Source organism: Trichomonas vaginalis, chromosome VI, assembly GCF_026262505.1.
Source record: "Trichomonas vaginalis G3 chromosome VI, whole genome shotgun sequence".
In the NCBI taxonomy this organism is placed as follows: domain Eukaryota; phylum Parabasalia; order Trichomonadida; family Trichomonadidae; genus Trichomonas; species Trichomonas vaginalis.
Genome location: NC_067208.1, coordinates 14,712,110 through 14,734,358, shown reverse-complemented (window position 1 = coordinate 14,734,358; position 22,249 = coordinate 14,712,110). Strand labels below are relative to the sequence as shown.

Here is a 22,249-nt window from a genome sequence, read left to right as displayed (position 1 = left end):
CAATTTTAAAATTTTTATTTTTATTTTTTTTTTAGATGGAAAATTTAACTCAAGATGACTTCTTAAGCGCCTTGACTCCAAATTACATTGTCAAAAAAGAAGATCAGTGCAAAATAACTCTAAGTGGAACATGGAACATTCACGATTTTTCAAAATTTGATCAAAAAGATTTTGAAGAAAATGTTATTGAGGATCCAAACTTATTCAAGATGTATATTAGGAATCATAATTACCAACATAAAGCTAAGTTTTCAATTTTTGTGGAGTCCCAAACCCAATATAATTTTAGAGTTACTTTTGCAATGAGGAGATTTGATAGCCCAAAATACTTCGAAAATATAGCAGGAGAACTTGACTTTTCAAAATTTCCTAAATATTTAATGGAATTTGATCAATATTGGCACGATCTTTACGTTAATTCGCCATGTAGACATAAGACACTAGATTACGTTCAAATCAGATATATGATATTAATACAAAAAGATGGGAAAAAGCCTGACTACACTACCATTCCGGAAATGGAATATTTATTTGATGATCCATTTGATATTTTTCCGATTTCATACTTCTCTCAGATTAGAAATAAATTGGACTTATCAAAATTAATCAATCTAGATGCAATTATACAAGATAATAATTTGAAAATAAAACATGTCAGTAAGGAACAAAAAATACATTTTACGGCAGATAATCAACTAATAGACCTTGATGATGATCGTGAAATTCCGGACTTTTTCATTTTTGATTTTTCTGGAGAATCAAGAAATGTTGATCTTAACTTCAAGTACAAGGATACAAAATACAAAAATTTAGGATTTGTTGCCAATATAAATAACCAAACGAAAATATTATTAATGAATTCTATAATTTATCCAAATATTTATTTAGTAAAGACAGAAAATGTTCTCAAATTCAACCCCAAGCCCAGTAATTTAGGATATAATTTTATGTCAAATTATGTTTTCGTTTCTTACCTGCAAAGGTCAATTTATTATAGAGATGGATTATATGACTCTAAGTCTGTACGAAAAATAGATTGTGTATATCCACAAACTGAAATTGACAATTAATTCGAATAAAATTAACACTTTTTTAATGATTCAGAATATAAAATCATCAATATGTTTTATTTTTATACAATTTATTATGGATTTTTGTCTTATTTATATTCATTCCAAAATTTGAATATTTTATTCTCTACGTTTGATCATAAATACTTTTCAAAATTATAGTTTATGGTATTTGAGTTAAAAATCTATATTCATGTCAACTCAATTTATTGTTGTATTAATCTAATTAACAAAAAAGAATTTAAAGGAAATTTCCTATAGCCGCAGTTACTCATATTGACTCATAAATATATTTCTTCTGAATCAAAACAAATCCAACTCGCTATAATAAGGAAATTTAAATTTATATGCATGACATCTTAAAGGGTTTAAACACTTAATGTTTTATTCACCAACTATTTAAAATGAAATATTTCTAATCAATATCATAAGAAAAAAAAATATTTATTCTATATTCGACAAAAAGATGACTCAGACTCTTTTAGACCAAATTTATCAAGATCTTCCCAGTCAGGCATTGGCGCGTGGAAATCAAATTCAGGAGTTTGGTAATGACAAGAATGAAGATAAACTTGGAATTCAACGCGAGGGTTCGTTTTATCTTGGCAATAATCACATGGCCAAAGTCCGAGTTTTTCTGCCTTTTTGAGAGCATCTTTCATTTCTTTAGTATAAACTTCTCTTTTTCCTCCATACATCTCATCATTAGTAATCGGATATCCTAAGTATTGAAGATGGCAACGAATCTGATGGGTTCTACCTGTAATTGGATGAGCTTCTACAATACTTTCTTTTCCATTAGTTTTGAGTAGCTTAAAAATGGTCTTACTCGGCTTTCCAGTCGGAGTAACAACTGTACGATGTAAATTGAAGTCTGTTCCTAATGGTTGATCGCATATAATCTCGCCTTTAGGGAATCGTCCGATTACACGAGCAATATAGGTTTTACTAACCTTCTCTCCAACTAAATATTGATTAAAGTTTGTTGCTGCTGCCTTATTTTTGGCGAAAACGATAATTCCTGATGTAACGCGGTCTAAACGATGAACAACATGTAAATGCGGAGGTAGACGTTTAACCATTGAGTTGTAAAAGTATCCTCCAACAGTATTTACAGTAACTGAGGCTGGCTTGAGATAAGCCACGTAATTATCTGTTTCGCCAAGTTTAAGAAGTGGTTTATTGAATACTGGTGCTTCAATTCGAGTGCATATATGTTTGATTGAATCTAAAGGACCGATTCTATAATCTACTGGTATTTTCCTTCCATTTACTATGATTTTACCATTTCTTATTTTCTCTTCATATTCTTCTCGTGATGCCACTCTAAATTCATTGGTAAAAACATCAATAAGCGGTTGACCAACCCAGCGTTCTTTTGATCCTGCTGAAAAAGTAAAATCATATGGCTTGATAAAGCGAAACGGCTCTATGATAATGACATTCGACTCATCTCTGACTTCAGTTCTTGGCGTAATTTCTTCTTTGATCTCTGAAGTGAAAACAGACATTTTGGAGTGGCAAAAATTTTCACAAATTTTGCCATTAAAATTTACATGACAAAAATATAATAACACAAAATCTTTATCATATATCAAAAAACTAAAATACGCTCAAGAAGATTTCCATCTAGAAAGACAAAAATTTCAATATTTTTGATGAGTCAGGCAAATTTTTTGTTTCAAAGTAAGCGAAAACATGTTGTTAATCATAACATAGCATAGTGCTATTCAGATGATGCAAGTTTATGGCTGATTAAAGGATATTCCAGTACCCTCATTTTACAACAAGTGATATCGCGGCATAAACATTTAATAATCTGCATATCTAACTGAAAGTATATATATATTTTATAGCAAAACGTCTGAATAATTTAGAAAAGATATTTTACTAAGAAAAAAACTGACAGAATGAGTGAGTCATTGAATTTAGACGCAATTCTCGAGTCATGCAAAAAGGGCGAGCAACTTTCCGAAGGCGTTTTCGTTGAGCTTATGCTTAAGTTAATGGAACAACTCGCAAGTGAATCAAATCTTCTCGAACTTCAATCTCCAATTATCATTTGTGGCGATGTTCACGGACAACTTTTCGATTTATTCGAGCTTTTCGATGCAGCTGGTGATCCTGCCAAGTATACATTCCTATTCATGGGAGATTACGTAGATCGCGGTTATTATTCAGTACTCACTTTCTCATACTTAGCAGCTCTCAAACTCAAATATAAGGATCATATTTGGCTCTTACGTGGCAACCACGAATGCCGTCAGGTTAACCAAATGTATGGATTTTACGCCGAATGTCAGATGCTTTTCGGTCACCCAGGCATTTGGTCACTTTGCAACGAAGTATTTGACTTACTTCCAATGGCTTCAATTATTGATAACGAAGTCTTTTCAGTTCATGGAGGAATTTCACCTGACATCGCTCTCATCGAAAAAATCAACATGATCGAACGAAATGAAGAAATACCAAACAAAGGCCCATTCTGCGACCTTACATGGAGTGACCCAGAAGAAGGTGACCAGTGGAGAAATAACTCCCGTGGCGCTGGATATATTTTCGGAGCACGCCAAGTCAAGGAATTCTGCCAGCTTAACAACCTCAAGATGATTACACGTTCCCACCAATTAGCACAAAATGGATATGAATGGTTCTTCGATAATAAACTTATCACGGTCTGGTCGGCACCTAACTATATGTATAGAACAGGTAACAAGGCAACAATTATGAAATACAACCATGGCGAGTATGAACTCGTTGAGTTCCAGCCTTGCCCTGCATCTCGCAGTAAAGTACCAGATGAACTCCCAACGTCCGGATATTTCATTTAAACATATATTTTGCTTTATACTCGTTAAATAATTTATTTTTAAGTTTCGATTTTAATTTTCAACATATTTTTTTCTTCATAACAAATCAAAAAAGCATCATATAACCAGAAACCCTCCGTAATAAAACATGTTGTCACTTCCTCATTACATAGATGATATATATAAACATATCAACGTTTATTTCATAAATGGCTTAATATTAAACAAATCATACTCTATTAAAATGAGAATTGATTCGCAATGCTAATGGATTTCGTCATTTATTTAAAAGAGTTTTAGGATTTGATATCTATTATTTTTCTGAAATCTGTTTTTGTTAAGTACTTGCGGTCAGAATCAGAAGAATGTACACAAATGTCCCCATGTAGTTACAATAATTCAAAGATATTTGAAAATGAAAATGAAATTTACGTTGTAGATCAAAAATTTTCGAATACATCGCATGTGGAAGCTTTTAATAATCTATTTCTAACAGTTTTATCCAAAAATTACACTATTATTGGCCAAAATCAAACATTAAATTTACAAAAACAACAAAATGCATCATTTATTCCTAAAGAAATTACTAATTCTAACGCAGCGATATCTAATTTTACTTTTGTTTCTGATGGTTTTCCAATCAAAACAATTTTGAATTCAAATATCACAATGAAAAATGTAACATTTTATAAAACTTCAACACCTGTGCTTAATTTAGTCAATACAAATCTTACTTTTGAAAATTGCTTGTTCAATTATATTCAGATTTCCAATAATTCAATCATATTTTCAAACAACTCAGTAATTATTTTTAAAAACACATCATTTATCAGTTTAACACAACTAATGAATTCGAATTCAACATACATCAATCTTACTTCTTCAGTTTTAAACTTAAATTCAACAAAAATTGATTCGAATTACAATATAAATCCAATATTTTATGCAAATAACAGTTCTATACTTTCTAATAATACTATTTGTTCTCTGAATGGAGGACAAAAACCTATATTTTCTTTAGAAAATTCTGGTATTGAGTTTAATCATACTATTTTCATGAGAAACAAATCCCCATTAATTGAATTAACCAATTCATCAATGAGAAGCAGAGAAATGTCTATTGAATCCAATTGTTTTTCAACGTCTTCATTAATTTTAAACAAAAGTCACTTTCAATCAATTAATTTGCATTCATTATCCAACAGATGTGGAACAATTGTAGATTCGATAGATTCTGATTTAATTTTCAAAAATTTTTCTGCGATTTCAAATATTCTTCCTGAAAATATGATAATTGCTACAAATTCGACGTTCACCATTGAGAACAGCAATTTTATAAACACGACATCCATCAAAGACTCATCATTTTCGTTCAAAAATTCTTCAATTAAAATTTCAAATTCAATTTTCAATGGAACGCATTCACGATCAAGAGGATCTGTTGTATCATTTTACAATTGCTCATCACAAATAACTAATAGTACATTCGCAGAAGGAAAAAGTCGCAGTAAAAGCGCTGCAATTAACTCTATCAACACGGAATTAAATATTTCAGAGTCAGATTTTATTCAGAACATTGCACTATCAGAAATGTCCGTTTATTCTGAGTTTTCAAAAGCATCAATAGAAAATTGCCATTTCACTGGGAAAATCAACGATGAGATTTCTGTTCCTTTGATGAACCAATGCAGAAATTGTACTTTTGATGTTAAAACTGAAGAATTTGTCGTTATTGAAGAATATCCTTATGAAGAACTGTTTACTACATTGTTGATTCTTATCTTCACAATATTTGTACTTCGTAACAAGATTTCAAGACTCGTTCATTCATTTAAATTCAAGAAATTATAAAATTCATTTATAATTTCAAATTAAGAATGATTTAATATGCTCATTTCTTCAGATCATTCTATTATATTTTCTATATGTTTGTTTTTTAATAAAATAGATTATATTATCCTTAATTTCATTAAATATATTTTTTTGTGAAAATTTAAACAAATAACAAACACTTTTATCCGATTAAATATGAGATCTAAATATCAATATCTGCTATATTTGATTTGGTTTGAAGAGATGAAGCTGTTATGTGGCTTGAAGAGCTAATATAGCTTCTTTGGCTTGGCGAAGAATGACTAGATCTTGAAGAAGTAAGCTTTATTTCCTTTTGAGGTATTGCAAATGGAGGATCCTTGAGATAATTCTGTTCATCTATGATTTTTGCTTGAGTTTCGTAATCAGCAAGACGATTTTCAATATGACTAACTCTAAGTGTTAATAAAGTGATCTTCCTTGATATTGAGTTGAGAAATGGATCTTTTTCTTCAACTGGCTTTGGATCAAATAAGTCAAATCGATTATATTTCTTTGTATGGATATGCTTCTTAGGCTTTGTGTCTGTTTCTACAGCTCTTTTCTCTGTACGATGAGGATATTTCGTTGGTGAATGCATTTTTGGCAAACTTTAACGTACAGTTCAATTTTACATTATTTTTTTACTTTCATGGCTCAGATTTCAATGGAGGAAAGACTAAATCAATTAAAGCTCAGTTGTTCAGATCCAGAAATAATAGGTGTTATTAAAGACAAAGTTTCATATAAATATGCCTGCAAATTCCAAAAAGATCCAAGCAAGATTCATTTTTACACTCATGAATATATGAAGAAAATGTACCCTTTATCTCTTGTGACATTTCTTGAGCAAAACATCGAATTTAAGTCATAATCAAACTCAATAATTTCAGGATTCTTACTTTTTTTTTGTAATATGGAGAAACTCATTTTCAAAAAGAGCTCTACATGTGATTCGATATAAGGACTCGTGTCGAATTATCATCTAATTACCAATAATGTTGATTATTTGTTTCCATTTCCATTTTCGGAAATCATTGTTACAATCTAGATTCTAGATCTAAAAGAAATGTTGCATTTTAATACGTCTACCTATTCAAATTCATTATATTAAAATATTTTTTAATTTTCAGTCAACATAAAAATCGAAAATAGAATAATAGAACATTAAACAAAATAAATTCTGGAAGTCATTACTGCTTTTGAACTGGTTTTGTTGATTCGCTCTGGAAATATCTTAATTTATCAAGATCTTCACGTGCACTCTTTATAGATTGCTGGTAGGCTTCAATATCATACTCTGATTCATCAGCACCATAGAAAACTCCAATACTATCATAAGCAACAGATAATAATTCTTGAACCTTCTTCTGAGCTTGGCGTCTCTCTTCTGTAATCTGTTGTTGAGCCTTTGATTCGACAGCCATCAATTGGGCAGCTAACTGAGCTTTGTTCTGCTGCTTCTCTTTGTTAATTGCGTTCTTGAAGTTATTTTGTTCGGTTTTGAGTGCTTTAAGAGATTGTCCGAGTTCTGTATTTTCTTTTGTGAGTTGTACATTCCTCTTTTCAACTTCAGACATATTTTCAACAAGTTTCTTTGACATTTCGCGTGCATTATCAGCTTTTTCACGAAGTGAAGCAATTGTATCTTCAAGATTCTTCTTTCCTTCCTCGTAGTGCTGAGACATCTCTTTGAGAGATTGGTCATATTGTTCTTTGAGAGTTTTCATTGAATTCTTAGCATTCTTCTTACGGCGTTGGAGTTCTTCCTCGTATTCCTCAACTTGGTTGTTAAGAGCTTCGATCTGGTTAAGATAATTTTCTTCGTTCTTCATTAATCTCTTAATTGTTGTGTTTGTATTTTCATCAACAGACTTCTTCAAGTCTTGGAGTAATAATGTAAGTTCATTGCATTCTTTTGTCTTTTGAGCAAGAGCTGCTTCAAGTTTAGCAGTTCTTTCCTTCTGATCATTTGCCTTTTCCTCAACTCCAGCACGAATTTCTTTGGCAAATTGATCTAAGGAACCACATTCATTCTTCTTAATGAGCAATTCATTGTTAGCAACTTGAAGTTTAACATTAAGAATTCCAATTTCATTTTGGAGATTATCGATTTGAAGAGTAAGTTCTGAAATCTTTGTCTTCTTCTCGTTCTCAGATTGTGCGAGTTTCATCTCGTGTGTTTGTGATTTCTTCAATTGGTTTGTCAATTTCTTGTTCATCTTTGTTGTGTGATTGACTCTAACATTAAGTGTTTCAATGAGATGAGGAACATCTGAAAGTTGTGTTCCCTTCAAAGCGCCACTCTTTGTCATATTCTCGATCAATTGAAGTGGAGCTGTAACTGCAGCGAGTTGATTCTGGAGGAAAACATTTGTAAGGAACTGTCCGGAGAAGAGAGTTAACGTTGAATCCTCTGGATGAAGTAGCTTCTTGATGGCTGCTTCACGTTGTTTAACATCATTAGCAAAGAAGAAATCTGATGAAACATACTTTGGATCTTTGATTGCTTCACGCTGAATTGTTTGTGTCATCTCTTCGATCTTATCGTTTAAGAAATCGAGGAATTGATTATTTCCTTCTGAAAGTGGGCAATTATTGATCAATTCCTGGTTGATAGCGAGTTTCTTGAGATCCTCAATTAAAGCATCGCAAATTTCACTATAAATAATTTGATCAGCTGTGAAATTGTCAAATGCTTTTTGAGACGCTTCTGCCTTCTTATTTGCAATGACAACTTGCTCGTTCAAGCTTTGAATAGCCTTTGCAGATTCATTGAAAATCAATTGGATACGTTGGAATGGTGTGTACTGTGGAAGCTGCAAGATATTTTGAGCACGAGCCTTGAGATCGCCAACATATGGTAATGTTAGATGTTCAAACTCTTGCTGTGTTGCAAATGGCTTAGCAGCGGGCTTTGCTCCAAGTCTAATGCGAGACTTTAACTGAGCATTTTCAGCTTGAAGTTGTTCGAATGAAGATTCGGCTTCAAGAAGTGATTTCTGCATAATTTGAAGAATTTCAAGTATCTTTTGGCGTTCCTCAGAAAATTCTTGGAGTTCCTCACGCTGAGAATCGATCTGTTCTTCAAGTGCAGTGATCAAGTCTTCTTTCTGTTGGAGTTCATCCTGAAGAGGCTTCAAGGAACCTTCAATATCATTGTTAAATGATTTAGCTGTTTCGATCTTGAGACGAAGTGACTCGATTTCTGAATTAATTGTAGTTCTATCATTTGAAAGCTTCTGGTTTTCAAATTCAATAGTTTCTTTGTGCTGTTCAAGTTGAGAAATCTGTTCTGTAGCTGCTGCAAGTTTTTGTGTCAATTTCTTCTTCTGATTCTTGCATTTTTGATAATCTTCTGTGATTGCTTGAAGTAACTCATCCTTTTCCTCGACTTGAGAGCGAAGTTCTTGGCGATCTTTGCGTAGTTTTGCAATGCGCTCTTCGGATTTCTCAAGATTAGCAATTGCTTCATCTCTTTGGTTTGTGAGGGAAGTAATTTCTTGAGAATACTTCTTAGAGTCATCATTAGATGTATTTGTAAGGATTTCGACTTGTTTTTCTAATTGTTCTTTTCTAGCTGAAAGATCGCCATTTTCTTTCTTGAGTTTTTGTATTTCATTTGCAACTGATTGTGATGAATTAACAGCTGAAATTGTATCTTTGAGCTGTGTTTTAACATTTTCTAATGAACTTTGGAGATTCTTTACCAAATCTTCAAGGCGTTGTTTCTCAAATGTCAAATCTCTTATTTGATTATCTTTTGCTGTTATTGTTGGATCTTCCATTTCGGTAAGATATGAGCATTCACTAAGTTCAGCGTCAGACATAACAAATTTAATAAAAAATGAACGTTTAAAAATAGAATTTTTAAACGGATACTTTGCTAAATTCACATTATGAACATTATTCACTATGTGATATTCCTTTGATTCAATTCTGCTTTGATCTTTTTATATATCTCCTTTAATTCTTGTTCTATTTTTGTTATCAGCTGATACAACACAATATATGAATCAATGTAGTATTCATAAATGATCATTTGGGTGAATCTCTTGATCAGATATGAAACAAGCAAATAATACGATAAAATCACAAAAAATGTTAATTTATCAAACAACGATAGTTTGTACGAATGTATTCATATGAATGAACAAAATCATAATAAAAATTCAAAGTTAAAAATAATAAAATTATTCCGAATATTTTTGAGAATAAGCACATGAGTGTTAAGTAACATATAAATAAAATGTTTCCTTTTGAAATTTAGTATGTTTCAAATTGTGATTCAAATTTAGATGATATTTTTGGATTTACATGTGTTATTTTATACATATAAAATTAAAAATAAACATCTGAACCTTGATGATATGATCATTGTTATATTAATGAATTCTTGATAAAAATAGAAAATCTATTTTATTATAAAAGTGTAATAAAAGTATATATACATGCACATAATATGATCATACTCAAAATATTACTTGATCATGTACGTCCATCTCTGTCTTTAGCATTGATATCTGCACCATTTGAAATAAGAATTTCTGCAGTTTCTTTACTATTATTACTGGCTGCATAATGAAGAGGGATACATCCATCTTTGTCTTTAGTATCGACATCTGCACCATTTGAAATAAGAATTTCTGCAGTTTCTTTACTATTATTACTGGCTGCATAATGAAGAGGGGTACATCCATATTCGTTTTTAGCATTGATATCTGCACCATTTGAAATAAGAATTTCTGCAGTTTCTTTACTATTATTACTGGCTGCATAATGAAGAGGGGTACATCCATATTCGTTTTTAGCATTGATATCTGCACCATTTGAAATAAGAATTTCTGCAGTTTCCTTCCTATTATTACTGGCTGCATAATGAAGAGGGGTACATCCATCTTTGTCTTTAGCATCGACATCTGCACCATTTGAAATAAGAATTTCTGCAGTTTCCTTCCTATTATTACTGGCTGCATAATGAAGAGGGATACATCCATCTTTGTCTTTAGCATTGATATCTGCACCATTTGAAATAAGAATTTCTGCAGTTTCCTTCCTATTATTACTGGCTGCATAATGAAGAGGGATACATCCATCTTTGTCTTTAGCATCGACATCTGCACCATTTGAAATAAGAATTTCTGCAGTTTCCTTCCTATTATTACTGGCTGCATAATGAAGAGGGGTACATCCATCTTTGTCTTTAGCATCGATATCTGCACCATTTGAAATAAGAATTTCTGCAGTTTCCTTCCTATTATTACTGGCTGCATAATGAAGAGGGGTACATCCATCTTTGTCTTTAGCATTGATATCTGCACCATTTGAAATAAGAATTTCTGCAGTTTCTTTACTATTATTACTGGCTGCATAATGAAGAGGGGTACATCCATATTCGTTTTTAGCATTGATATCTGCACCATTTGAAATAAAATATTCTAAAAGTGATGAAAGATGGAAATTCGGAGAACAAGCAAAACATGTGTTGATGTCATTTGTTTGATCCAAATAAACTAAAAATGATTGAAGATTATTGTATTGAGAGCACAATTCTAAATCAATTTTTTTTGTTATGTTCATTCATCAAAAATGTGATAAAATTGATTTTGTGTGATATAATTGCATATTCCATGCATTCATCATCTGGTTTTTGTACTTTCAAGCATTCATTCATAATGTCTTGATTTCCACTCAAAAACGAATATCTAAGACAAGTTGGAGTGATTTCTGATTGAAATTTCGTTCTTAAAAACTTAAAACAATCAATAGATCCATGATAACAACATAAATCAAGTAAAGAAACACCATATCCTCCTAAAAATGGATAAAAAACACTATATAATTTTTGATTTTTATCAAATCCTTCTTTTTCTGTAAAATTTATTAATGATATTTTGTCATCATCCATAATAGATCTGTGAATCGTCTTTTGTTCGTGAATATCAGATGAATAACGAGAATCTTCAAAATCGTTAAAACTTTTTTCCCCTTTTTCATTCAATACTATGTTGTATTCTTTGTAGAAAAGGTAATTAAAAACATTGCTGATTTTGTTGACCTGATTTAGATGGTATTTGTCAACAATTTGTTTGGCAATCGCTAAATATGACTTCATGTAGCGGTTGTTATAAATTGTAAGTTCGGGTATATCATTGATAATCATATCAGGCTGAATTTGATAAGAGTCAATCAGGTTTTGTTTGATTTTTTTGTATATTGCGTTTAATTTTTCTTCGTCATTTGTTTTCAGCCTGTACAAAGTATTGTAGACATCATTATATCCTGTAAAAATCTCCATCAATTTGTCATAATGAGTTTGGTTAGTTTCTCCCTTGGACATCAACCAAAAGTTATCAAACATAAGATTATTTTTGATTCAAATGTAAATTCGTAATATCAAAAGTTACTGTGTTGTCCTCTATATATATAGTCATCTCAAAATCTCAGTAGTGAGGGTCCCTCAATATAAAATGTAAACCTCTGAGTATTGAATTGGGATTTGTAAATTAGCATCCTATGTTATATTGGAAGCGCCGATAGAATTGACTGAAAAAAAGTTAAAAATTTTCATTTTACTAGATATAATATCCTTTAAATTCATTGGAAGAAAAATTGTAACATTACATGCGTAAAACAATGACCACAAAGATATCGAATATTGTTGATGAATTAAGTCCATATATAAAATGACACAATAAGAATAGAAAAGTGGAAATCAATAAGATGCATTGGCTTTCATGATTTACCGACATTTAACGCATCCTATATATATATATATATGCCCACTTATGAGCTATTAAAACCCCATTGATACAATATCTATTGATAATATTTAGAAGTCTTAATTCATTCCAAAGCGGGAGTTGACTCTTTTTTCCCAAGTTTAGAGAGAGTTTTATGATGTTGTGATAGATTTTTTTTCTTGACAACTTTACATGGCATATCAATCAATGTTTCGAAATTTCTGACGACAGATGACAAAAATGATTAATTTCTTCTCCAGAGCCCTATCCAAGATTTTGGACAGATTCGATAATGACGAACTTGATGAAGCCTTCAAATCATTTATATCAGGAAACGAAATTTCTCAAACAAAAGCAATGAATAAAATTATCCCCATTTCTTTTGACGCCAATGACTTATCATTCCTTGGATTCCAAGTAACAATGCTTCTTTCATGTCAGAGTATAGAAGCTCGCCAAGTAGGATTTCGTGCCGCCTCTTTATTTCTTCAACCATCTTCACCTTATGTCGAAATGATGCCAGCTATATTCCGCAAAGCAATAAGAACTGATGAATTAATCATACCGGCTTTGAAATCAATGTCTTTCTATATTAATCCTTTCGTATTCCATTCAATTGAAACAGAATTATATACTATTATAGAATCATCGAGTGATGTCGGTAGAAAATATGCTCTAACTATAATGTTTAAAGCATATTTAAACGATTCTTCAATTATTCCGAAATTAATTCAATATATAAGAGGTGCGATATTCCAACCATCACTGAAATACACAGCCTTAGCAATCTTATGCGAAATGGCTCAAAGAAATCCATTAGAAGTCGGTTCTTTATTTAATATGCTTGTTTCTGAAATTCCGATAGCAACTCCTGCAGCTTTTACTAAGATTTCGAGAATACTTAAGGCTCTACTTCAATTGAATGCTTCATTAGCTATAGATTTAGAAAAACCTTTATCTCAATTTATTACAAGACAATCAGATCCTATTTCATTAACAGATGCTGCTGTAGTACTCTCTCAGGTTCAACTTAGCCCTACGATCTACGCTCAACTTGGAACAAAACTACAAAATATCATTGCTGTTGATACTAATCCGAATATAACTGCATGTGTATTATCAGCGCTTAAAATGATGTCTCGGCGGTTTAAACCATCGGCTTCTATCATTTCTCCAAGTATTGATTCAGTAGATTCTTCTATTAGAGGTCCTGCGATTGCCATTCGAGCCATTTCAGCTAAGGATCAAAGATCTTCTGGTGAACTATATAGATTTATTACAGAAACGAAGGATATTGCTTCTGTTTCAGAACTTTTACAAATTTCCAGAAACGATGGTCCGATTTTCGTTTCAATTATATCGGGATTGTACGATTTAGCCATACCTGGAACTCTTCCACTGATTGCTGATGCAATTAAATCGATTTCTGATTCAAATACTCAAAAATTATTCCTCAAAGAAATCTCGGAAACCATTTTTGAGCCTCCAGATGACATCGTTGGACTTGCTATTGCATCAGCAATTAGCGAATGGTCGACAGATCCCGAAGATATCAGAGTATTAATTCCTCCCCTCATTGCAACGAAGTCAGAACTATACCAGGCATCAATGATAACTTATGCCACATCGTTCTGGCTACGTTTGCAGTTCGAAATTGAAACAGGAATTGTTAATAGACTGGCTGTGCTGACACAATCAAGTTTCCATGAAGTAAGAAGTGCGGCATCTCTATTTTTGGACTTGATTAATTCTATACCAATTGAAAGTGATGATTCATGAAAAATAATCGAAAAAGATATTATTTTTTTCGATTAATAGACATATACTATGATATCAATAGTTGGATCTAACGTATTCAACTATTTTTGTATATTGTTTAATACAGTGTAGTGTAAATTCTAAATAATTTTTCTTATTTAAAAATAAATCTCCTCTTTTTCTATATAAATATTTTATATATGATATATAAAATATCATAATATCATAAATATCATTATTCTCATTTTTAAAAAGTGCCAATAAAGCGAGGTAGAAAAGTGCCAAATATTGTGATATAGGATATTTGGAGAAAGTTGCTAGCATATCCGTTTTTTTCGCAAAGCGACATAAGGTGGTCGTTTCTGGTTGATAAACCCAAAATCTGGGAAAATCCAGTGGGCTAGCGCTAGCCCTTCGGGCGCGTCGCCGCCTCCGGCCATGAACATCACAAAGTTAATGTCGCCATTTATGAAATATGCCCTATATTATTTTTCCTTTTTCTTTCCTTTCCTCCTTTTTCCTTTTATTTTCTCCTTCTCTTTCTGTTTTTTCTTTATTCATTGATTTCCTCTTGGTATTTCGAAATTTTATTCAAATAATTTAATAACTTTATAAACCAATTAGTTTAATAGTTTATACATTATCTACCAATTTTACACTTCAAATATTACAGTTTTTTAAAGTGGATCAAAATTCATTTTATTAAGATATTAAAGTTTTGGAATCAGTATTATTTTGAAAAAGCACCTAAGTTATTTAATTAAAATGGTATTATTCAAATATTGAAATTTAAATATAATTTTATTTGCTCAATTTTTTAAATCTGTAAGTACAGTTTTGTTTGAAGTAACAAAAAATGATATATGCAGTTAGCGAAGTAAATTTACTAATAATAAAAATAGTTTGCTCTAATTCAATTAATTTAAACCTTTGGTAATGATAGAACATGCATAATATTTAAAATATGGATGAAATTCTTTGTATAAAGGTAAGTTGATGAGTTTTTTTCGAATCTGGGTTTAAAATATCTGAAGGTAAACAATTGATCTTAAGTGTTTATGCTGTATACCAAGAATTACATTAGATTCATTGTTGACTATTTGTTCAAATCTTTCCCATTCAATCACAGGATACTGAATCTGATGGAAAATCATTATTACTGTGAAATTCGCATTGATATCATATGATGATCCATTGCCCGAGAAGTTCGGTGTATCCCAAGTATATGAGGAACACGTATGTTTTTCCCCAGATTTTGGATGAGGTATTGTGAAAATTGAGAACTTTTGTAAAGAAATTGAGAGATTTTGTAAAAAAATTGAGAGGAAAATCTGGTGAAAGAATCTCAGATGTGGTGATACCAGAAGGTATGGGAATTGGATGAATACAGGATAGTATGCTCCTATATGAATAGTAGAAACATAATCCATTATCAAATCATCTGGGAAACAACTTTTTCTTCTCCAAAAATATTTTGAAAATGAAAAAATGAAAAAAAATTTATTACCATAAAAACCAGATTTTATTACCTCGGGGAACGTTCCTTAATATATCATTGATTTATTACATTCTTATACTCATCATTATATATAAAATAATTGAATTTCATAATTTTTCATCAATTGAGCCAGACGAAAGCATGGGTGGAAGATACATTCAAAATTTGGAGCCATTCGGGTTGTGTCAGAGGTAATCAGTATAATCTCTTAGACGAAAATCGCAAATCATGTCACTTTTCCTTTCAAATGAACGATCAATTGGGAATTCCTTCTTGCAAAGTAATTTTGCTCGGAAATACTTGCGTTGGTAAGACCTCTATTGTACTACAGTTCTATAAAGCATTGTTTCAAGAGCAAGGGCAGCCTACAATTGGCGCTGCTTATTTTTCAAAGATCATTGACACACCAAAAGGAAAATTAAACATGAATGTTTGGGATTCCGCAGGACAAGAAAGGTTTAGGAGCATAATTCCGATGTATTTACGTGGTGCTTCAGGAGTTATATTCGTGTGTTCCCCAGATAATGTAGAAAGTATAAAAGACTTAAATGTTTGGAAGAACTTACTCGATAAGAATCAAGAAAACAAAATTTTCGGATATATTGTCATGAACAAATGTGACTTAAACATTTCCGACAGTAAAACTTTAGCAGAAGCATTTGCAAAAGAGAACCATTACCAGTTCTTTGAAACTTCTGCCAAACTAAACATCAATATTACTGAATTATTCAACAAAATTGCAGCAGATATTTCAAATGAAATTATTTTCGAATCTGTTCGTTCGGATGAATCCCAAATTAGAGTTAAGAATGATAATAGTAGTGGATGCTGTTAATTTCCAAAAAAATATTTGTTTATTTCTCATAGAGTTGTTCTTTATTTAAAAATATAACTTATCCTGTATTGTATGACTCGTTGAAGTCATTAAACCCATGTTACTATATTAGTTTCTCAAAAATAAAATTTAATAAAATTCCATTTTTAGCATTGATGTTTTTTTTGGATTTCCTTTATGCAGAGCATAGCTAACATATGAATTAATTTGCTTGAAATAGCTCCCAACAAAAAATGATTACGACTTGGGGAATTTCGGTTCCGATCGTTGGATTGTTGATACAAAGTATTGCTATTTCATTTATATGTATGTTATCTGATGGATTTTTATAAAAATAGATAGTGATTTATAAAATTTGATCGATCATCCATTGATCAAGACTCTGAAGATATAAATGAAACGGAAATCTATGAAGATAAAACAAAAAATCAAATAAGGAATTATGGACTTTTTTTTAAATATAAGATGTATCTGAACATAAACGCTTTACTCATCGTAACATGTATGAGGGCATATAGAAATTTGAAAGGCGTAAAGGAATGACTATATAAATTTTCCAAAGATTATTTTAATCAGTTTTAAGATGCATGGATGCGAACAAACTGAATCAGTGCATCATCCTGGATGAGTAATGAACTATGAATATATTCAGCCACCCCCAAAAGCCAATATTTAGGATATTTGAACTCCTGATAATAATCGGAACGATCACTTTATCAGAATTTAAAAGATTTCAATTTTCTGAATGAGCACGAATAAAAATGAAGCCTTCCACATACTTAAATAATTGGCTATAATTTCACAGAATTTAAGATGGAGCATTCAAAAATCTGGATTTTATTCTTACGACTTAAATTTTATTAATTACATATGGGAAAGTTTTGTTAATTAAAATAAAGTGGAGCAATCTCAATATGATCGGGGTTCTCAGAATTTTGAGATAGAAAGATCGTTAAAAAATTCTCAAATTCTTATGAAGCTTCCTCCTACATATCTATTAGTAGCCATCATTGCTGCTATTCCAAATTTATGGATTTGCATTGCCAAGTATGCATTCGAGCCAGCTTCGAAGATAATTTTCCTGGATTACTTTAATTTGATTATTTTATTATTTAGACAAATTTGCGAGTACGCATTCATTGCATGCATTCATTATTGGATTTACCGTTATATGGTCAACAACAAGAAACTTACAAAGCTATTGGTTTTTGTTAATTTATTATTTTATGGAGTTTATTTTGAAATCTTTGGTTTCGCACTTTACGATTATGAGTTCTCAAGAAACAATTTTCAAATTGTACTCCCTTCGATTTATTACACTTACCTAGGTCGTTACGGACTCGAAAAATCATCCAAATTTGTTACTCCCCTTTATGAGATTCCAAATTCAGAAGACACGCATGCTACATCAAATTCTATTATATCCGATACCATTAAAGATAATCCTCCATTTTGGATTACAACATTAGTACTAATTTTAATATGGTTCATCTATCAAGCATATTTTCTTATACGGTATAGATGGTTAACATTAAATCCGTCAAACTACTTCATTATGGACATGTTCAAATCAATAGACTTTATGTCCGACTCAGATTTCGAATTCAGAGCTGGTGGTACTAAAATACAGCAAGATTTACGTATGCCATATATACTTCATATATTAGCTGTATTACATATCATATTTTCAATTGAATATCTCTTGATTCCTCAGGATTTCAAAACGCAGAAATATGTTTATCTTCCGTATTTAGATACAATGATACTTGCTTTAACACATTTCGAGAAATCCCTTACTAAATCTACGAAAAAACAGTTCCTTAACTATACAAGATCTTATTTGCCACCTGGACGACGCTGGATCGATACTAGAGATGATCCTGTATATCCTGCTGTTCATGGAGATATGAAAGCTTTCTGTGCATATAACAAAAACCATCCTGATTGTCAAGATTTAAATTCAATCAAGAATACAAAACAGAAAATCGTTGAAAAACTACCAAATGTTGTCTTTTTAGTATACGAGAGTATGACTCCGTCATACTATATGCTCAATAAAGACTATATTACTGAGCATGCGCATATTTCCAAAAATGATCCGAAAAAAGTCTTAACAAAGACTCCATACTTTACTGATGGCATTGCTCCCAATCTTAACAAGTTCTCCAAGTACGCAATTACCTTCAGCGGCATTTCATCTTTAGGAATTCCGACATCATCTGGTTGGCATGCATTATTGACCGGTCTTTACCCTTCTCAGTCGTTTACTAATATTGTAGAAGGTGGACTTCTTCATAGTGATGATCTTCCTTCGATGATGCGTCAGTATGGATACAGATCTTTCTATGTTGGTGCTTCTCTTTTCTCATTTGATGGTTCCGATATATGGATATATCGCAGACCAGCTGAAGAAGAAGCTAAAGCACGTCTGAAATGTCTTGATGGCTTTGGAGATCTTTATAACGAAACATCAATGAGACAAATGATTCCAGAATCTAAATATCCAAAGCTTAGACAGTGTAGTGAAGAAGAAGTAAATAGTCTCACTAAAGAACTTAAGAAGAAGAGACTTGATTTTCCAAAGATGTTTGATTATTCTTTCTCTTATCAGCCAGGAAGCCAAAATTGCGAACATCTAGGCATAAAACCAGATGAAATCAATAAGAAAATACATTGGCCAGGAGACAGGTTAACAGCAGCTGAAGTTATTTATCATTGGAAACAAAACAAAGAATACATGAGAAAGAATAATATTGATAAACCAATATTTGCTGGACATTTATCAATTGAAGGACATATTCCTTATAAAGACTGGGATCTTCCTCAATTCTATGATAGTGTCGACAAATATAAGTCAATGTTTGCAAATTATTCGTCAAGAGAACAATTTCGTGGTTTGTCTTATCTAAAAGTTACAAAAATAGCTGATAAATATCAAATAGGAGAAATCCTTTCTTGGCTCAAAGAAAATGATCCAAATACAATTTTCGTTGTAACAGGAGATCATGGAACACGTGATATTCCTATTCATGATGCTGGATCTCCTGTTTATGATGATGTTGTCTTCAAGAAAGATTGTGTTCATAGATCAAGTGGAACAGATTCTTTCTTCGTAACAAGCGGAATGATTGGATATTTAGGTAATGATGAACGAATTAAGAAAGCAATGAAACTCGATAAATTTGCAGGTCAAACACTGAAAATTGCTGCAGATCATAATGATTTGGTTTATACTTTAGAAGAATTGTTGAATGACTTGAATGGTACTGACATGCAACCAACACATAGAAGATCAAGAAATTTGATCAAAATGACAGATGAAATCAACACAATTCTCGAAGAAAAGAAATCAGCAAAACCTGTTTATAAAATGCTTGATGAACAAGGATGGAAGTCTTTCTCTCTTGTTTCTTATAATGGTGAATACAGAGAAGGATCTACACTGTTAAGAACTCATCCTTCTCAACCTGATGAAGCTCACATTTATCACGGAGCTTCTTATCCTCAATGTCTTCGTTTGAAGGATGAAAAAGATGATTTAGTTGGTACAAAAGATGCTTTAAATATGTTCCAGAGAATGGGAAAGATGGTGTCTATTGAAACATACTTAAATTATCATAATAGAGTATATAACTTTGCTTTTAGAGATAATCAATGCATAGAGAAAGGTGATTGCAAGATGCCAGAACCACAACCACTCAAATTTATTAATATTTTCATACTCGCCCTTATTATTCCACCGGTTCTTATATCATTATTTGGTACATTAATAGGAGCAATTTTGTCAATAATATACACATTAGTTGAGTTAAGAAGAGCAAAGAAGATGAGTGATGAAGCAATTATTCTTGAAGAAGAAGTATAAAATTGTCAATTAATATATAATAAAACTTAGATTTTTTGTGTTTAATCATCAGATATTTTTTAAGTATTGAGCTAATAACAAAAATGTCTATTTATTAAATAAAGTTTTTTCTCATTTTCTTTATATATTTTCAAAAAAATGCCAAAAAAAAATTGGCATATTCGAAATTAAAATTCGAACGGAATATACTAGCATCAAATAATATACCTCTTATCAGAGATGCATGGTCTTAATTATCATTTCTTTATATTAATCAGAAAGCAATTATCTGTGAAATAGAAAAAATGAGTTAAGACTAACTTATTTAACATAGATAATTGCATGATATTACGTAAATGGAAGTGTGTCAGTATCAGATAAATCAAATTGAGAAGGATTTTAAAAAAAAAATCAAAAATTTCAATGTGAAATCCAGATATTTAGTTTGAACAAAAATAACAGATAAAAGTTAGAAATAAATTTATCACTTTTTATTAAATTTCATATCAATTGTAAATCAAAACTTCAAAAATGTGAATATTTAACACTCTGGTTGTATGGATGCTATGAAATCTTTACAAATAATAGGTTCATCATATTGAATTTGATTTGAAGAAGACAGAATACGAGTATAAATTTTTGCAAAAAAAATTGACAGAATATAACATATTAAATTTACATTCTATAATGGTTCCTCACTCATTATTTATAAAATTTCAAATAATGACTTTGAGAGAGTTTTGTTATAGACCGAAAATAGATTTTTTCGGTTTTCTCTTCAAATAATTGAAAGAATGATACTATTATAGGTTTATTATATTATATAGCATATAATCATGCTATAGCCGAAAATTATAAGTTTTGAGAAGATTGAATATAACACAAATAAATTTGAATGTAAGTTAAATTGCTTGTTGTTTTTAATAGCTATTTAATGAGAAATCCAATATTGCAAAATTCAAATTGAATGATTGAAAGAACAGAAAAAGTCATTCTTTTCAATTTCGAATATGTTTCATTGTATTTATAATTATATGGCAAATAAGATATTTAAACTTGATTTTTGAAGGAAAATTCACAAAATTGAATGTATTCAAATAATTTTTATTCAAAAATAAACCAGTTATTTGAGTTTAATACTAATTATCTATTCAAACTACAAAGTTTGTAATTTAAAATATTTTGTGAGATCAGATTGAATTAATTCAAGGTTCTTTTCAATTAATATTCATGACCATATTACGCATTTTCGAACATTCTAAACCAAATATATAAAAATGGGAGACGAATGTTAAATTTGCTAGACATGGGGGAGTTGTCTGCAAAGTTTTAGCTCTTATCTCTAACAAAAAATTAATTTTTAAAAAAATGACCGAATACGTTTCACAGCGAGAAAAAAATAAAAGGCAAGATAGAATTTTCTAGACATAAAGAAGTTGTTTACCGAGTTTTAGCTCTTATCTCTAACAAAAAATTAATTTTTAAAAAAAAGACCGAATACGTTTCACAGCGAGAAAAAAATAAAAGGCAAGATAGAATTTTCTAGACATAAAGAAGTTGTTTACCGAGTTTTAGCTCTTATCTCTAACAAAAAATTAATTTTTAAAAAAAAGACCGAATACGTTTCACAGCGAGAAAAAAATAAAAGGCAAGATAGAATTTTCTAGACATAAAGAAGTTGTTTACCGAGTTTTAGCTCTTATCTCTAACAAAAAATTAATTTTTAAAAAAATGACCGAATACGTTTCACAGCGAGAAAAAAATAAAAGGCAAGATAGAATTTTCTAGACATAAAGAAGTTGTTTACCGAGTTTTAGCTCTTATCTCTAACAAAAAATTA

The 22,249-nt window shown here is 30.9% G+C and overlaps 11 protein-coding genes across 11 annotated transcripts, besides 1 other annotated feature; 6 read left to right on the top strand and 5 right to left on the bottom strand.

Annotated features, from left to right (window-relative positions):
- Positions 1 to 35: 35 nt before the first annotated feature.
- Positions 36 to 1,070, top strand: TVAGG3_0866110 (uncharacterized protein; the record flags this gene model as incomplete). The annotated part of the gene is made up of 1 exon (XM_001314513.1): positions 36 to 1,070. The coding sequence occupies one exon, from the start codon at positions 36 to 38 to the stop codon at positions 1,068 to 1,070; it is 1,035 nt and encodes a 344-aa protein (XP_001314541.1).
- Positions 1,071 to 1,495: 425 nt separating this feature from the next.
- Positions 1,496 to 2,581, bottom strand: TVAGG3_0866100 (pseudouridine synthase protein; the record flags this gene model as incomplete). The annotated part of the gene is made up of 1 exon (XM_001314514.2): positions 1,520 to 2,581. The coding sequence occupies one exon, from the start codon at positions 2,579 to 2,581 to the stop codon at positions 1,520 to 1,522; it is 1,062 nt and encodes a 353-aa protein (XP_001314542.1).
- A 288-nt stretch (positions 2,582 to 2,869) lies between these two features.
- On the top strand, positions 2,870 to 4,034 carry TVAGG3_0866090 (phosphoprotein phosphatase protein; the record flags this gene model as incomplete). Its single annotated transcript, XM_001314515.2, has 1 exon — positions 2,981 to 3,901. The coding sequence occupies one exon, from the start codon at positions 2,981 to 2,983 to the stop codon at positions 3,899 to 3,901; it is 921 nt and encodes a 306-aa protein (XP_001314543.1).
- Positions 4,035 to 4,118: 84 nt separating this feature from the next.
- On the top strand, positions 4,119 to 5,781 carry TVAGG3_0866080 (uncharacterized protein; the record flags this gene model as incomplete). Its single annotated transcript, XM_001314516.1, has 1 exon — positions 5,168 to 5,731. The coding sequence occupies one exon, from the start codon at positions 5,168 to 5,170 to the stop codon at positions 5,729 to 5,731; it is 564 nt and encodes a 187-aa protein (XP_001314544.1).
- Positions 5,782 to 5,915: 134 nt separating this feature from the next.
- TVAGG3_0866070 (uncharacterized protein) lies at positions 5,916 to 6,332 on the bottom strand (the record flags this gene model as incomplete). Its single annotated transcript, XM_001314517.1, has 1 exon — positions 5,916 to 6,332. One exon carries the CDS (start codon positions 6,330 to 6,332, stop codon positions 5,916 to 5,918), a length of 417 nt encoding a protein of 138 aa, XP_001314545.1.
- Positions 6,333 to 6,808: 476 nt separating this feature from the next.
- Positions 6,809 to 9,561, bottom strand: TVAGG3_0866060 (biological adhesion protein; the record flags this gene model as incomplete). Its single annotated transcript, XM_001314518.2, has 1 exon — positions 6,925 to 9,561. One exon carries the CDS (start codon positions 9,559 to 9,561, stop codon positions 6,925 to 6,927), a length of 2,637 nt encoding a protein of 878 aa, XP_001314546.1.
- Positions 9,562 to 10,219: 658 nt separating this feature from the next.
- TVAGG3_0866040 (ankyrin repeat protein family) lies at positions 10,220 to 11,311 on the bottom strand (the record flags this gene model as incomplete). The annotated part of the gene is made up of 1 exon (XM_001314519.1): positions 10,220 to 11,311. One exon carries the CDS (start codon positions 11,309 to 11,311, stop codon positions 10,220 to 10,222), a length of 1,092 nt encoding a protein of 363 aa, XP_001314547.1.
- A 497-nt stretch (positions 11,312 to 11,808) lies between these two features.
- On the bottom strand, positions 11,809 to 12,071 carry TVAGG3_0866050 (spectrin binding; the record flags this gene model as incomplete). The annotated part of the gene is made up of 1 exon (XM_051249857.1): positions 11,809 to 12,071. A coding segment is annotated over one exon (263 nt), but the record flags the coding sequence as incomplete, so codon positions are not given.
- A 628-nt stretch (positions 12,072 to 12,699) lies between these two features.
- On the top strand, positions 12,700 to 14,364 carry TVAGG3_0866030 (intracellular protein transport; the record flags this gene model as incomplete). Its single annotated transcript, XM_001314520.1, has 1 exon — positions 12,715 to 14,253. The coding sequence occupies one exon, from the start codon at positions 12,715 to 12,717 to the stop codon at positions 14,251 to 14,253; it is 1,539 nt and encodes a 512-aa protein (XP_001314548.1).
- Positions 14,365 to 15,977: 1,613 nt separating this feature from the next.
- Positions 15,978 to 17,396, top strand: TVAGG3_0866020 (GTPase protein; the record flags this gene model as incomplete). The annotated part of the gene is made up of 1 exon (XM_001314521.1): positions 15,978 to 16,565. One exon carries the CDS (start codon positions 15,978 to 15,980, stop codon positions 16,563 to 16,565), a length of 588 nt encoding a protein of 195 aa, XP_001314549.1.
- Positions 17,397 to 17,538: 142 nt separating this feature from the next.
- Positions 17,539 to 20,440, top strand: TVAGG3_0866010 (arylsulfatase family member family; the record flags this gene model as incomplete). Its single annotated transcript, XM_001314522.1, has 1 exon — positions 17,539 to 20,430. One exon carries the CDS (start codon positions 17,539 to 17,541, stop codon positions 20,428 to 20,430), a length of 2,892 nt encoding a protein of 963 aa, XP_001314550.1.
- Positions 20,441 to 21,151: 711 nt separating this feature from the next.
- Positions 21,152 to 21,992: a mobile genetic element.
- Between the last annotated feature and the right edge of the window lie 257 nt (positions 21,993 to 22,249).